The sequence below is a fragment of the Cataglyphis hispanica genome, chromosome 14 (genome assembly GCF_021464435.1).
Source record: "Cataglyphis hispanica isolate Lineage 1 chromosome 14, ULB_Chis1_1.0, whole genome shotgun sequence".
Taxonomy (NCBI): domain Eukaryota; kingdom Metazoa; phylum Arthropoda; class Insecta; order Hymenoptera; family Formicidae; genus Cataglyphis; species Cataglyphis hispanica.
The window spans coordinates 4,488,223-4,501,085 of record NC_065967.1 but is presented as its reverse complement, the minus strand read 5'-3'; the positions used below and the strand labels follow the sequence as shown (position 1 = coordinate 4,501,085).

Sequence of the window (12,863 nt, the reverse complement as noted above, 5' to 3'; positions counted from 1 at the left end):
ATGCACTCCAAAAGAACCATGCATCTAAGTACGGACCTGTCAAAACTGTCACGTGATCCGCTGCACATAAGGTTAGGTGACATCAGTGGGAGGGGGTGTGGTGGCCAAAATGGCGGCCGTTGCGCTTCGTCATTGAAGAGGTGCGAGCGATCGCGACGTCGTGGATATATTCGCCCCCGGAATATACGCCCTTGCATGATTCGCACGGCCGTGAAGTGATCTACGTATTATGTCATCGTACACGTTCTCGCAGAAGCTGTTCACGCCGACGCCACCGGAACGCGGCAGTTTCCCGCTGGATCATGAGGGCCGTTGTAAACGTACCATGATCAAGTATATGCGCTGCCTGGCCGAGAATCGCAATCAGAACACGATGTGCCGCGACATCGCCAAGGAGTATCTCGGCTGCCGCATGGACCACGATCTGATGGCGCGCGAGGATTGGTCCAAGCTCGGCTTCGCCAACGAAACCAGCGACGTGTCCAGCGAAACGTAACGCCGAGATCATCTTCAAGATATCCTTGCGTGTCTCTTTCTCTCTTGACAAGTAGAGGAGTCGGGGGGGTCATCTGTATCCTCTCATTATCACTGTTAATTCTTTCGGAGATTCTACTTCGAGGGTGCACATCCTTAGCCGATTAGTGTTCTTGGAACTTACGTTCGATGTAAATAGAGTACCAATTAGTCGTGATTTACAATCGAAATTAGTGTGTTCAGGCATGAATATTCGCACTGCCAGCCAGGTGTGATAAGGACTTTGCGTTTTCTCCATTCTAGTGTTATTGCAAAATTTAAAGAGAGATTTTTGAAAAGGGAGAGAACAATACAGAAAGAAAAACTGAACGATATTAAAAATCAGTGTATGCATCTTCTGCTTATAAGAAGGAAGATTGAAAATTAAATTATATTGCTCGACACACCAGTGAATTCTCAAGCTTTAATGTAAGCTTTAATGTAAAGCATCCCCTATAGCTTGTTATGCAGTTGGATTCTGTTGCAACTCAAGTGGCCTAAAATATCAAATAGAATAGAGAATATTGATATTTATCACGTTGACAAGCAAAAATTTATCATTTTACGCACAGATTGGTATATAGTATAAGGGAACAAAGGAAACAAATATGGCAAGTATGTCCAGAAAGAAAGTATTGATTGGTTGTACCGGTAGTGTGGCTACAATCAAACTGCCACAGCTGGTGGAGATGCTGCGGCGAAACAATCTTGAGGTGAGAGTAGTTGTGACGGAGAGAGCCAAGCACTTCTTGAAAGATGCCCAGCTACCACCTGAAATCCAAGTACTGTCCGATACAGTGGAATGGGCTGCTTGGCAGGACCGGGGCGATCCGGTGCTTCATATAGACCTGGTGAAATGGGCTGACGTATTTGTGATAGCGCCATTGGACGCAAATACATTGGGCAAAATTGCCAGTGGCATATGCGATAACATCCTTACATGCGTTGCTCGCGCATGGGACAATACAAAGCCACTCCTTTTTTGTCCAGCCATGAACACCAAAATGTGGGAACATCCAATCACCATGCCACAAGTGAGATGAAAGAAGTAATATATCAAATGTTAGAGTAAAAGAAGAATCTTCTGCATATTTTGCCTATATATATATTGAATTAAATCTTCCATTGAAATATGTGGCATAACACATTAAAATATTAAAATTTAAATAGTCCAGTAAAAATCAATTCTTAAATTCATTTTTCAATTTTTTTACTCTAAAAATATTTTCTTTTGTTTTCAATAATAAAAAAAAGCGTAGAAATAGCAGAAAATATATTACATCTATTTCTAGCTTTCTATACTTTATTTTTTTTCTCTATCTAAGCAAAATATAAATAGCGACAGATTTTTTTGTTTTTTTTTTCTATCTTATTTTTCAATTTATATTTTTTTCATTCGTATTTTTAATGAACACAGAAAGTCAAAGTTGAGTTTTGCTTTTCAGGTATCACTGCTCAAATCTTGGGGCTACAAGGAGGTGCATTGCATATCCAAGACGTTGATGTGCGGCGACACAGGAATGGGCGCGATGGCTGAAGTGGATACGATTGTGCGGTCCACTTTGCGAGCCTTGAATCTCTGGGGGGATTCGTTAGATCCGCCTCTCTAGCAGCGGCCGACGTCATCCTCCTCATACCGCCATCCGCCTCGATGGCCACGCGAATATCGATGAGGATGTCGAAAACATGTCGCATTGAACTCCAGAGACGCGCTATGGCGTGATTTAAACATACGCTTAAAAAAAATTCACGCCAATGTCGCTTATTTAACAGTACCAGGATTGCGAGCCTAAGGACCAGCAGAAATCTTGGGCCGTATACGAGTTATGTGATAAAAAATTTACGTTTACCAATAATAATATCTGTCAATAAGTTTTTCCTCAAGTTATGTCATTTTTTTCTAAGGATTGTATTTTTTAAAATGAAAGATAAATTTCCTATATTATGTTATATTTTATGATGTAAAATTGTTAATTAGAAATATGTAGGAATCTGAAAGAGTGAAATCTGTGTTTAAGCGCATCATGGTATTCTTTGCTCAACCTGGAATAAGAAAATCAATCTTACAAAGTGGAACAAACAAGATAATCGTAATTTTATCTGTCCCTAGTTGCCGAAATGCGATGTATAAAGATATGCTGTAAAGAAGAAGATTCTGTGTTGACATATCTTAAGAGTTGATTTGCCAGAACATGTATATGCTTTTGTTGAATATATGAATGATATAATATATGAACAAATAAATATACAAGGTGTTCTCCTCTACAGAGTTTCTACAATCTTAACATTTCCATGATATAATATATATGTGCATATAAATCTAATTTAAAAATTTTCAGGGGAATGGCGTATTGAGTTTGTTCGGCAAAGTCACTTTATTTCCGTATATACACATATAAAGCACGAACTTACAATATAAAATACATATAGCATATAACGTTACACATTTTACGATAATTATTTCTTAAGTTTGGAATAAACAAAGGGGAAGATTTTTTTCGTCTTATGCTTTTGGTTAAACTGCAAATGAGACACATCACTTTGATGCATTTCGCTTTTGTCGTAATCTTAACAAAGATATACTCAACCAAAATCATCGAGTTAATCGATAACAAAGAAGTATAATATCGTTTGTATCGTTTGTCCCTGTCTCGTTGCTGCACGCTTTACAAACATACGATACATTCTGCAACACGCATTACTCACAATATAACTATTATATATATATATATAACATGTATATAAATATATACGGGAGTGTATATTTATATGGAAATATTAATATAAACTTTGCAAGCGTATTTCGAGATTAATCTGAAGTCGATCTTTTTCTTACAAGAAAATTAATTACAGACACAATTCTTTTTCTATTTTTTGATTTTGAAAATTATAATCACGTTTATTGAAGTTTCGGTTTAAAAAATTCTCGAATAAAGTTTAATCAAGATTCAAAATATGCAATAAGATCCTGTTTATTTATTTCTATACTAAAATATTTTTTCGTAAAGCGTCTCTAATATAAAAATCATTGAATTCTTGGGTTGAGAAAAAATCAACTTCAGGCTAATTGTAATTTGAAGTTACGCTTACATAATTCATACAAGCATTTCAGGAATACACCGCACCATATACATATATAAATCTGCGAGATTGCATTTACGCTACTCGTTTTTGACATTATCACTAACTACTCGAGATATCGCGCGCGGTATATAAATATCACAGTTTACGAAACTGGCGACACTGCGTTTTGCCTATGTCCTCTTTCGTTAAATTATGCGATATTATTAATTAATACAATATTTATATAAAATACGTGCTCTTGTCAGAATCAGATATCTCATCTCGCCTAGAGAGAGAGATTCCGAATTAATAATCGCGTCACGATTTACGGAAAGTCGTGCGAAGTTTCTTATCAAGCGCGCATATTGAGCCTTGAAATAACAAGGATTTCTTTATCTCGATTTAAAATCTCTGTAGCAAAAAGAATAAGGAAAAATATTGGATGGATTTTTTTGGCAGTGGTAGTTTGTAATCACTAGAATCGCGCGCAAGATTATCTGTAAAATATCCTCAAAAATTCACGTTTTTTTTTGAGGATCGATTGTTCGTCGATCGTGCAATATAAATTACATCTTATGTTAATTACTCGATATATAAATGCGGCCGTGTAAAAAGAGATATAGAAAAATGGTCAAAAATATTTTTCATATTCCGATTTTCATCGACGTCCAGTCCTCTTGAAAAATCTGAATTCTGATATTCGTATTTCGCGAAGTTTCTGTACGAAATATCGTTCGTCGGCTAGAAGGACACTTGTATTACAGCGATAATCTGAAAGTACAAGAAGACAAAAACAAATGTAACAGTGCAGCCTTTTAATTTTTATATTTTTGTTTAAATTTTAGCTGCTAAAGCTCAATGCCTACGAAGCGTAATTTAACATTGAATAATATTATCTAATATATGAATAATATCTAATATAATTATTTTCTTTAAAAATTCTTTTTTTTTAATATGCCTTCTGTAGCTTCGAAAAATTACTGATTTCAATGCAATGATTTTTTAATTATTTCATTTTTAAACGTACATTATTCTCGTGATGAAGGTCGTAATGATCATCGCGATTATCGGCACGGTTCTTCCCGCGGAGGCGGCGGAAGCCGAGATGATTCTCGACTTCCTAGGCAGATTAGTCTCTATGTCATTGGTTTCTACTTCCGGCGGCGGACAGCCCATCCAGACCGGCGCTGAGAGTTTCTGTTTTTCGTGAGCCACTCTCATCCTGAGATCGTCAAACTCCCAAAAACCTTTACCCTTAAAGAAGTACGTCTTGCCTGCCGAAAAAGCAAATAAATCATAAAATTTTATATTGAAGATCAATGTTACACACAGAATTATTTGTAAGATATTAGAATTTATATAAAAATTATATTAAAAATTCTCAGATATCTTTTAAAAGTTAAATATTAGTTCATATTACATAATATATCAGAGATAGAAAGAGTCAAATTTATAATAAATTTATATTGAACTAGAAAATATATTGATTTGCAAAGTTTACCATTTTTCCATTGGAAAACAGCGTCAATATCATTTCCAACGCCGGCGAACATACTCATGTCCCTTGGATAATCGAGCTCCACGTAATTAACAGATTCATCGAATCTGTATGACAGAAAATTAAATTGGAGAATTGAATTTTATTTGCAGAATTAAAAGCGGAAGGAAAAATGCAAATGGGATTGCACATATTGACGTTCGAATTATATTATGTTATGAATTATAATATGTATATTTAAAGAATGTAATGTATGAAATATGTAAAATGTGATTTTCGATATAGATTATCTTTTTTTCAGAAACAGATTGTGTTAGAGAAATTGAAAAATTTAAGAAGATAACATATAGAGAAGAGAATAAAAAAGAATAAATTTAATGTAAGAAACTTTAGAAATAGTGCTTTAATCACCTCCAATACATGGAACCACTAAAGAAGTAAGTCCTGCCGTTGTGACCCCACACCATAGCACCGTCGATCTTTTCCAAGGAGGCTGGCAATCCCAGATTCGTCAACGGTTTTGGATAACCCGGCTCCAAATTGATGGCGTCGAAGACATAATATTCACGACCAACGAAGAAGACTATCTTCTTGTCCGGACGTTCATACACGGCATCAACGTGATCGATGTTCGGTGGTAGGTTGAATAACCTAATGATCTCCGCCGGGTATCCCTTATAGATCCCTTGATCGCCTATTCGCCACAGGTACTGTGAATCAAAAAGAATTTCCTAATAGAAGCTGTCTTTTTTAGAGTATTTTATTTTGCTTTAGTAAAAAGATTAAAAATTATATATAAATATTTAATTTTAAATTTATAAAATTCAGGATATATAATATAAATGTATTTGTAAGATATTAGAATTAATAATATGTGTGATATCCTGATTTTATAGCAAAAAATTTCCCCTTCTTCGATATATATTATTAAAATAATGATTATATAATTTGGTTTAAATTTATTATTAAAAAATTTTCTCAATTTATATTTCCTCATTATTTTGTTTTCTTTTTGACAATTTGATTATTATGATATTTACCCGTCCTTTGAAGACAAAGACCTCTCTGCGAATAATGCTGATGGCGTCATAGCTGGTGTCGCACTTGTCGGGCACGTCATCCGGTTGTGATGGGGTCCATCGATGTCTGAATCTCGGCGTAGGCCTCATCGTCGTCGATGTCGACGTAGTCGTCGACCATGTCGTATGATGACGATGGGGTTTATGTGGACGATATTCAGGTTTCTGTGGATAACGACCCGGTTGTCGAGGCCTGCCGTCGTCCGGATAATGATTCGGCCTGGTAGGCCTCGTCCTCCAGGGCCTGTATGTCGTCGCGGCTGTTGTCGTCGTTGTCGTAGTCGTTGTCGTCGTCGTCGGGGATGGCGGTGGCAGTGGTCCACCCGGTATGTTGCCCCATAGCTTACCCTCGGGAGCACCTGAAAAACGAAATTAATTACGTGTTAAAATTCCGTAATTTTAATTAATAAATATTATTTTATAAGAGAGAAGCGAATTTATTAGCGTATTAAATCCATATCGTGATCTAATAATTTTATAATAATGCTATAATTGTGTGACATATATCTTAAAAAATTAAAATAATACACTGATGTAAAAATTCGCCAAATTTTTGTGAAGCGAAAGCTTCATTTTTTTTTTCAGAGAAATTTGTAGGTTGATAAATGAACGTGGTTCAATCAGATATGGACAAAGTTGCTTATCAGTGCGAGTACATTGATGGACGTATTCCAAATCGATTCATTCCAGGGTGACTACGCGAATAAGCGCACACGTTAATGCAAAGAGAAGCAAAAAGAGCTGACTCTGTTCTCGCTTCCTGCATCCGCTCGCGATGAATTCATCCTCTCGTCTTTCACGACGAGATCGACTATCCGTGAAAAGAGATCCTGTCATAGAAACGCAGTCGATATAGAAATATAATTACGTACAAGCTATATGGAAATGCATTTCTATGAGACATAGTCCCGTTATGAAAAGAGAAGATAAATTTATCATTTGAATATCATATTTTCGCTAATTACAGCGCAATATTGCGCGGCGGAATATTTTAATCAGCAGATGCAAACAGCATGGGGTTATTATTAACGTATTGTTATTGAAAGAAATATTTATAAAAACATATACAAATTTTTATAACAGATATATATATATATATATATATATATATATATATATATATATATAAATAAAAATTTTTAATATATATGCGCAAAAACGATGTTTCACTCTTTCTGGTCAAATTTTGGTTTTTAAAACAAACAATATTAAATAATAATACTTATGTAGTACAATTTTTCAACTCAAGGAGAACGAAAAAAAGAGAGACATTTTAATTAAATAGATTACAAAAATTGAGATTTTGCGTAACAAATTTTTTTACTGCTATTAGAATTTTCCCGGAGTGATTTTAATCAGTCTATCGAAACTATTTGCCAATTTAGGATAAGCGCGTTTTTTCAACGAGCCAGTTTAAATAAAATGCGTTTGCGAATCGAGTGCATATTGATTTTCGCTACACCGGCATTGTTTTATTTTGTGTGATTGGCAATGGAGAAGAGGCACAAATAATTTTTAAAATGCCTCTCGTTTTTAAAGTGCGTAGAAGTTGATTTTCCGCCACACAGTTTCCGATTTGCCCTCTGGAAATTGAATTTTTCCGATATTACGTGAACAAATATATTGCACAATTGTATATTTTCAGTCTTCCTTCAATTTTTTTTTTTTTTTTCATCTCTTATCAAGTCAAACCTACGTCATTCTGCGTGATCAAATTTAAACAGCAAGTTTATGAAATTGCAATAATAATTACAATTTCCAATTCGTTATATTTAGATTCAATCTGACGTGGATTGATACGTATTTGATGAAAAGTAAACGCGATCGAGAATCGTACTACGTGACTGGTTATCGCTTTAAAGTTCCTGTATAGCTCCAGCGATTAATAAAAATAACTTTATCCATTTTAATTGTGTTAAAAATGTGTTGTTAGAAAAAATATGGAACGATCAGTCTCGTAAATACATATATATGGTGATTCGAAATTGAGTCGGCTAGTTTCGTTATTTAAATACATAAATAATGATAACAAGAAATCAGATTATCGATAATAAAATGACAAGACACAGACAACTGATATTTCTGTACAACGTGTTTAAATAATAAAGAGAAAACAAAAAAATATTTATATATAGCGTATATAACTCTTACGTTCAACATTGTACGTTTATACGCGAGGAAAAAATATCGCACTTGCAGTAAATATATTTTATAGGCTCAAACTGCGCTGTTGTGGAGCGATAAATCTTCGATGATACGTGCAGGAGTTTTACACGAATAACATTCGGTTTTATTGCACTCATGATGCGTTTTATATTCTCTCTTTTTTTCTCTGTCAATGAAGATTATATTATTTCGGGAAAATCGCTCGGTTAATTCCGCGGTTGAGGGCAGATCGGATTAATAGAACAAAATGACGAGTACGTTCACGAGTGTGTTAAATCGCATGTACTTCTTCCTCGCAATGTGCGCAATACATGCGGGCGGAACGACGAATCCGCTCAATTTACCCCGTATGTGATATGTGTTACACGTATAATTGTGCGTGCATATTGGTTTACATTATTGATTGTCGAAGAGAAATAATATTTATGTACACTTGCGTAATTCGTTTATCAAAGAAGCGCAGTGACTACAGATAAAACAATAAAAGCGCAATGTGGCGCATACAAATAAATTAAATGAAAGATTAAAATCCGATTCATTCAAGCTATTAAATTCAAAACTGTAATAGATATCTAACATATAAAAAAGTAGAAATGATATATATATATATATATATATATATATATATATATATATATATATATTTTATATAATGCGTGTGCGCGTTTTACGTTTCTTTCAAAATATTTAAAAAAGTATAAAAATTATTTAGAAAGATATTTTTGAATGCGAGAATTTTTCGCAAATCGATGTATCTTTATTAAAATGTAAAATTGTCTGTGTTATTTCTATTTGAAAGAACGCAAAGTTTTAAGAGGCTCGAATTTGAATTGGTTTTGCGAAAATTTGACATGTCTCGTGCACCATTTGCATAGAAATCCGAATGCGACAGGGTCTTATCAAATTGCATGTATATGCGATAATCGCACGGCGTACTGCATGATTCTGCAGTCGAATAATAATTAATATTCGTCAGTGACCTACCAATTAGCATAATCTAGACTAGAGGAAAAGAGAGAGAGAGAGAGAGAGAGACAGACAGAAGAAGGAAACCGCTAGTTCCTGAACATCGAATCTAATCTCGATTCCCAACCGATGCAATTACAATGACGCGCCCGATAATTGCCTTCATCCCTCCTTCCCTTCCCTCCAATATTCTAACTGTCTCTCTCGATCTAGATCCTCTTCTATCGGTCGCAAGCAATATCTTGCCGCCACGCCGACTAATTTCCGATCATAATAAACCAAGTTAGTCACGTTGTCATTAACTCCAGATTTTATTACGTTAACGTAGAAAAAACAATATCTATATAAGCCGTAATTATATTAATTTTTTAAGACGATTCAGCTGTAAATTTATTATCGAGTATTTTCGAATGCTTAATATTTACAGTCTTAAATTTTATTTAATTTTTCTTTAATAACTTACTTTTCAGTTAAGATATAATAGAGGACGGGCTTACACAAAATTTTTATTTTAAATTCAACTTTACTTTGCACAAAAAAATATTCGATAATTTTATTCGCAAGAGCGAAACTGCGTCCGGATTTTATTCTCGGAGAGCGTCTTGCTTTCTACAACAGCTGCGTCGATTAAAGCGACGGCCGTACATTAATTAGTGCAATAACTGTAGTAACGAGAAATTATGATCCATGAAAACTGAAATGATTGCGACGAATTTAGATCGGCGCCGTGAAAAGATAAACAGATGCGGGAAATAGTAGAAATAACGATCTTTAACGTACGAAAGAGACGTAGACGTGTTGAACGACGCCGTGTTAGAATTAATATTCATCAACCTCCGACACGACTTTCTTCCGGAACATATCCGGGGGGATGTTTCCCTTTTGTCGTGCGGTAGTTTGGAAATAATCGAGATTTATTACTGCGAAATACACACGTATTAAAGGGAAAAACAAGCGCTCTGTTTATAGTACAGTAGCTGGATATAATAATTCTGACAAAGATCGTTTCTGTTTTCGTGATACATCAATCGTTCAATAAATAATTAATTTATAATTTAAGATAATTATATACTTTAATATTCCACATATACATGCGCTGAAAAAAAAATATTTTTGATTTGACTAAATCCATCCAAGTAATTACCATTTTGTTAATTCAAATATTTAAATATTTAAGTCAAATACAATATTTTATTAAACATGATATATATTTGACTTAAATACTTAAATATTTGAATTAACAAAATGGTAATTACTTGCACGGATTTAGTCAAATCAACAACATCCATACATGCATTATAGAGAGAAATTATAATATATAAGGATTGTATATAACATCCCATTAATATAGTATTTGAAATATTATATATAATATTTTAAATACTATATTAATACAGTTATATAATCGCTAGGGAGTTATGTCGCGTGAAATTAACCGCGGTCACGTGACTGAATCTCAAATCGAACTATTATTTGAAGCCGTGCGTCGCCGGTGTGCAGTCGAATCGCGATCGCTCCGTCTTTTCGCGTCTTTTTAATCCGTCCCGAACGAATTTTGTATCCGAACGAACGTCGAGGATGTCGATTTTAGTGACAGGTAATCATCTGAGTTTATTAATCGCCTTGTACAATCTCGCGAATTAACTGCAATTAACCGCGTATCTCGGTATGCGTGATCGATGCATTCCACGCTCCGTCGAAGCAACGACAATGGTTTTTAATATGCAAATATTTCGCGATGTACGTCCGATAAGCAGTGTCGTTTAGCATTCAAGTTATCGAGAAACATCGAGAGATTTCGCCGCCGCGGCGGATTTTATTGATATAAGTGATCGCGCTTGTCTCCAATATTTGCGCGCCAAATATCGGCGTGCCCATGATGGCGCGTCATTTAGAATTTTTGCGCAGTGTCGCGCGCGATAAATGTCGGGAGTGCCGAGTGAATCCACGATCGATAATGTAATAATTGAATAATTTAAATTATTGATCGGATTGATTGAATAATTTAAATTATTATCTACTGATCGATATCAATCGCGTCGAATTGTGTTAGGATGCGCAACGTATTATTTCGCGCGTTTTATTATCGTCGGTACGTATCATCGATATATCGAGAAACATCGAGAATTATTGAGGAACATCAAAGATCATCGAGAATCATCATGGGAGCTCTAACGAATTAGTCAGCAGAGGTTATCGCTGCTCATCTATTTGGCTGTGAGTGATTATTTAATTATCTATATTTTTTTTATCATGCAGCTTAAAATTTGCCCAGATGCAGGAGAATAAAGACATCTTCTTCTCAATTTTGAATAACAAATAAATTTTTTACAATTGTCTAAAATTATAAAAAAAAAGATTTAAAAACTTTTAAATGATAAAAGAAGGAAAAAAATAATTTTCAAGATTATATTCTCAAAATGTACGCATGTATAGAGACAATCAGAGTCTGTAACTAATGTAACTTGTACGAAATATGTATGTATGTTGGAAAGCGTAAATTGCAAAGTCGTTGAGCAAATTGAGATTGCAAATCGCCCGTCGCGCTTTTATTTTTTTTTGTAATAGGCGTAATTGGCAAGGGGCAAATTCGAGCTCGTGACTAATTTTTGACGGCGTGCCTGAATAGCGGCAATCAAGTTCGGCAAACTCGAGATAGACGAAATCAATCGTACATTCCTAGATGTGTTCTGGGCCTGATGGATCAATCACACGCACACAATATTAACATACATATGTAAAATATATATTACTAAAAAGTTATAAAACGCGTTTGACATTTCAGAAGTTATTTAATAGTTATTTAATAAGAAATGCTTTTCTTAAATAATATTTGCCCCATTCTGAATATTTTCTCGTAAAGTTGCCGTGAGAAAAAAAAATTATAAAATATTTTTAACATTTTTAAAAATCAAGTCAGTCAACTTTTAGATAAAAAAATTTAAATAAATTATAAATGTACTTTTTTGGCGCGTTAATAATTTATTGTTAATTTATTGTTAATAATTTATTAATTGCAAACTACGGTGGAATTCGGCGGTAGTCAGAATTTTCTTTGCGTTCTCTTGTAAGAAAGGAATTCATGTATTAATAACGCAATGTTCCATTCATGCATTATGTAATATATTAAACGTTAATTTAATAATTGATCTATAATTAAAAATTTCTGTGTAATTTAATATTCTTTATAATATATAAAAGTATATTATAATATATAAAAGTTTGTATATACGTCACGGAAAATATTTCGGCAGCAAATTAACAATAACATGATACTCGGCCTTGGCAACGTAAACATTCGCTAGTGTTTATGTATCACGGCTTTGTTATCATGTATTTATATGGCGACTGTAGTGGGGTGAGACGCTCGAATTCCTTTCCTACGTATTATCATTTGTACGACAACACTCGAACAGTAAAGTAGCAGTGCGAAATACTCCGTTAAATTCATTTCCTAAACGCGATCGTAACAAGTATCGTGATATAATTTAATAAGATTAATAATTAGTTCTTCTTCTCATCTTTTGCTTATCTTAAATAATAATTATAATTTAATATTAACTAAACGTAATTATATC

At 34.2% G+C, this 12,863-nt stretch overlaps 3 protein-coding genes across 4 annotated transcripts in view; 2 read left to right on the top strand and 1 right to left on the bottom strand.

Moving 5' to 3' along the window:
* The first annotated feature begins 97 nt into the window (after positions 1–97).
* LOC126854734 (uncharacterized) lies at positions 98–505 on the top strand. Its single transcript, XM_050601740.1, has one exon. The coding sequence runs from the start codon at positions 230–232 to the stop codon at positions 494–496; it is 267 nt and encodes an 88-aa protein (XP_050457697.1). The 5' UTR covers positions 98–229; the 3' UTR covers positions 497–505.
* A 616-nt stretch (positions 506–1,121) lies between these two features.
* LOC126854727 (phosphopantothenoylcysteine decarboxylase) lies at positions 1,122–3,058 on the top strand. The gene is made up of 2 exons (XM_050601727.1): positions 1,122–1,547; positions 1,959–3,058. Exons 1-2 carry the CDS (start codon positions 1,122–1,124, stop codon positions 2,121–2,123), a joined length of 591 nt encoding a protein of 196 aa, XP_050457684.1. The 3' UTR covers positions 2,124–3,058.
* The window catches only part of LOC126854687 (matrix metalloproteinase-2-like), a 165,416-nt gene continuing 155,422 nt past the window's right edge, over positions 2,870–12,863 (bottom strand). For both annotated transcript variants that reach the window (XM_050601653.1, XM_050601652.1), the window contains exons 8-12: positions 6,115–6,512; positions 5,486–5,784; positions 5,078–5,181; positions 4,604–4,850; positions 2,870–4,347 (exon numbers count right to left, since the gene is read on the bottom strand). In XM_050601653.1, coding sequence (XP_050457610.1) covers positions 4,335–4,347; positions 4,604–4,850; positions 5,078–5,181; positions 5,486–5,784; positions 6,115–6,512 — 1,061 coding nt within the window. In that variant the 3' untranslated portion in view covers positions 2,870–4,334. The remainder of the gene's footprint in view (positions 4,348–4,603; positions 4,851–5,077; positions 5,182–5,485; positions 5,785–6,114; positions 6,513–12,863) is intronic.

Bases quoted from the DNA above. Each gene is read 5' to 3' on its own strand.
- LOC126854734 (XM_050601740.1), top strand. From the start codon at position 230: ATGTCATCGTACACGTTCTCGCAGAAGCTGTTCACGCCGACGCCACCG.
- LOC126854727 (XM_050601727.1), top strand. From the start codon at position 1,122: ATGGCAAGTATGTCCAGAAAGAAAGTATTGATTGGTTGTACCGGTAGT. The intron at 1,548-1,958 runs GTGAGATGAAAG...TTTGCTTTTCAG, and splicing joins ATCCAATCACCATGCCACAA to GTATCACTGCTCAAATCTTG.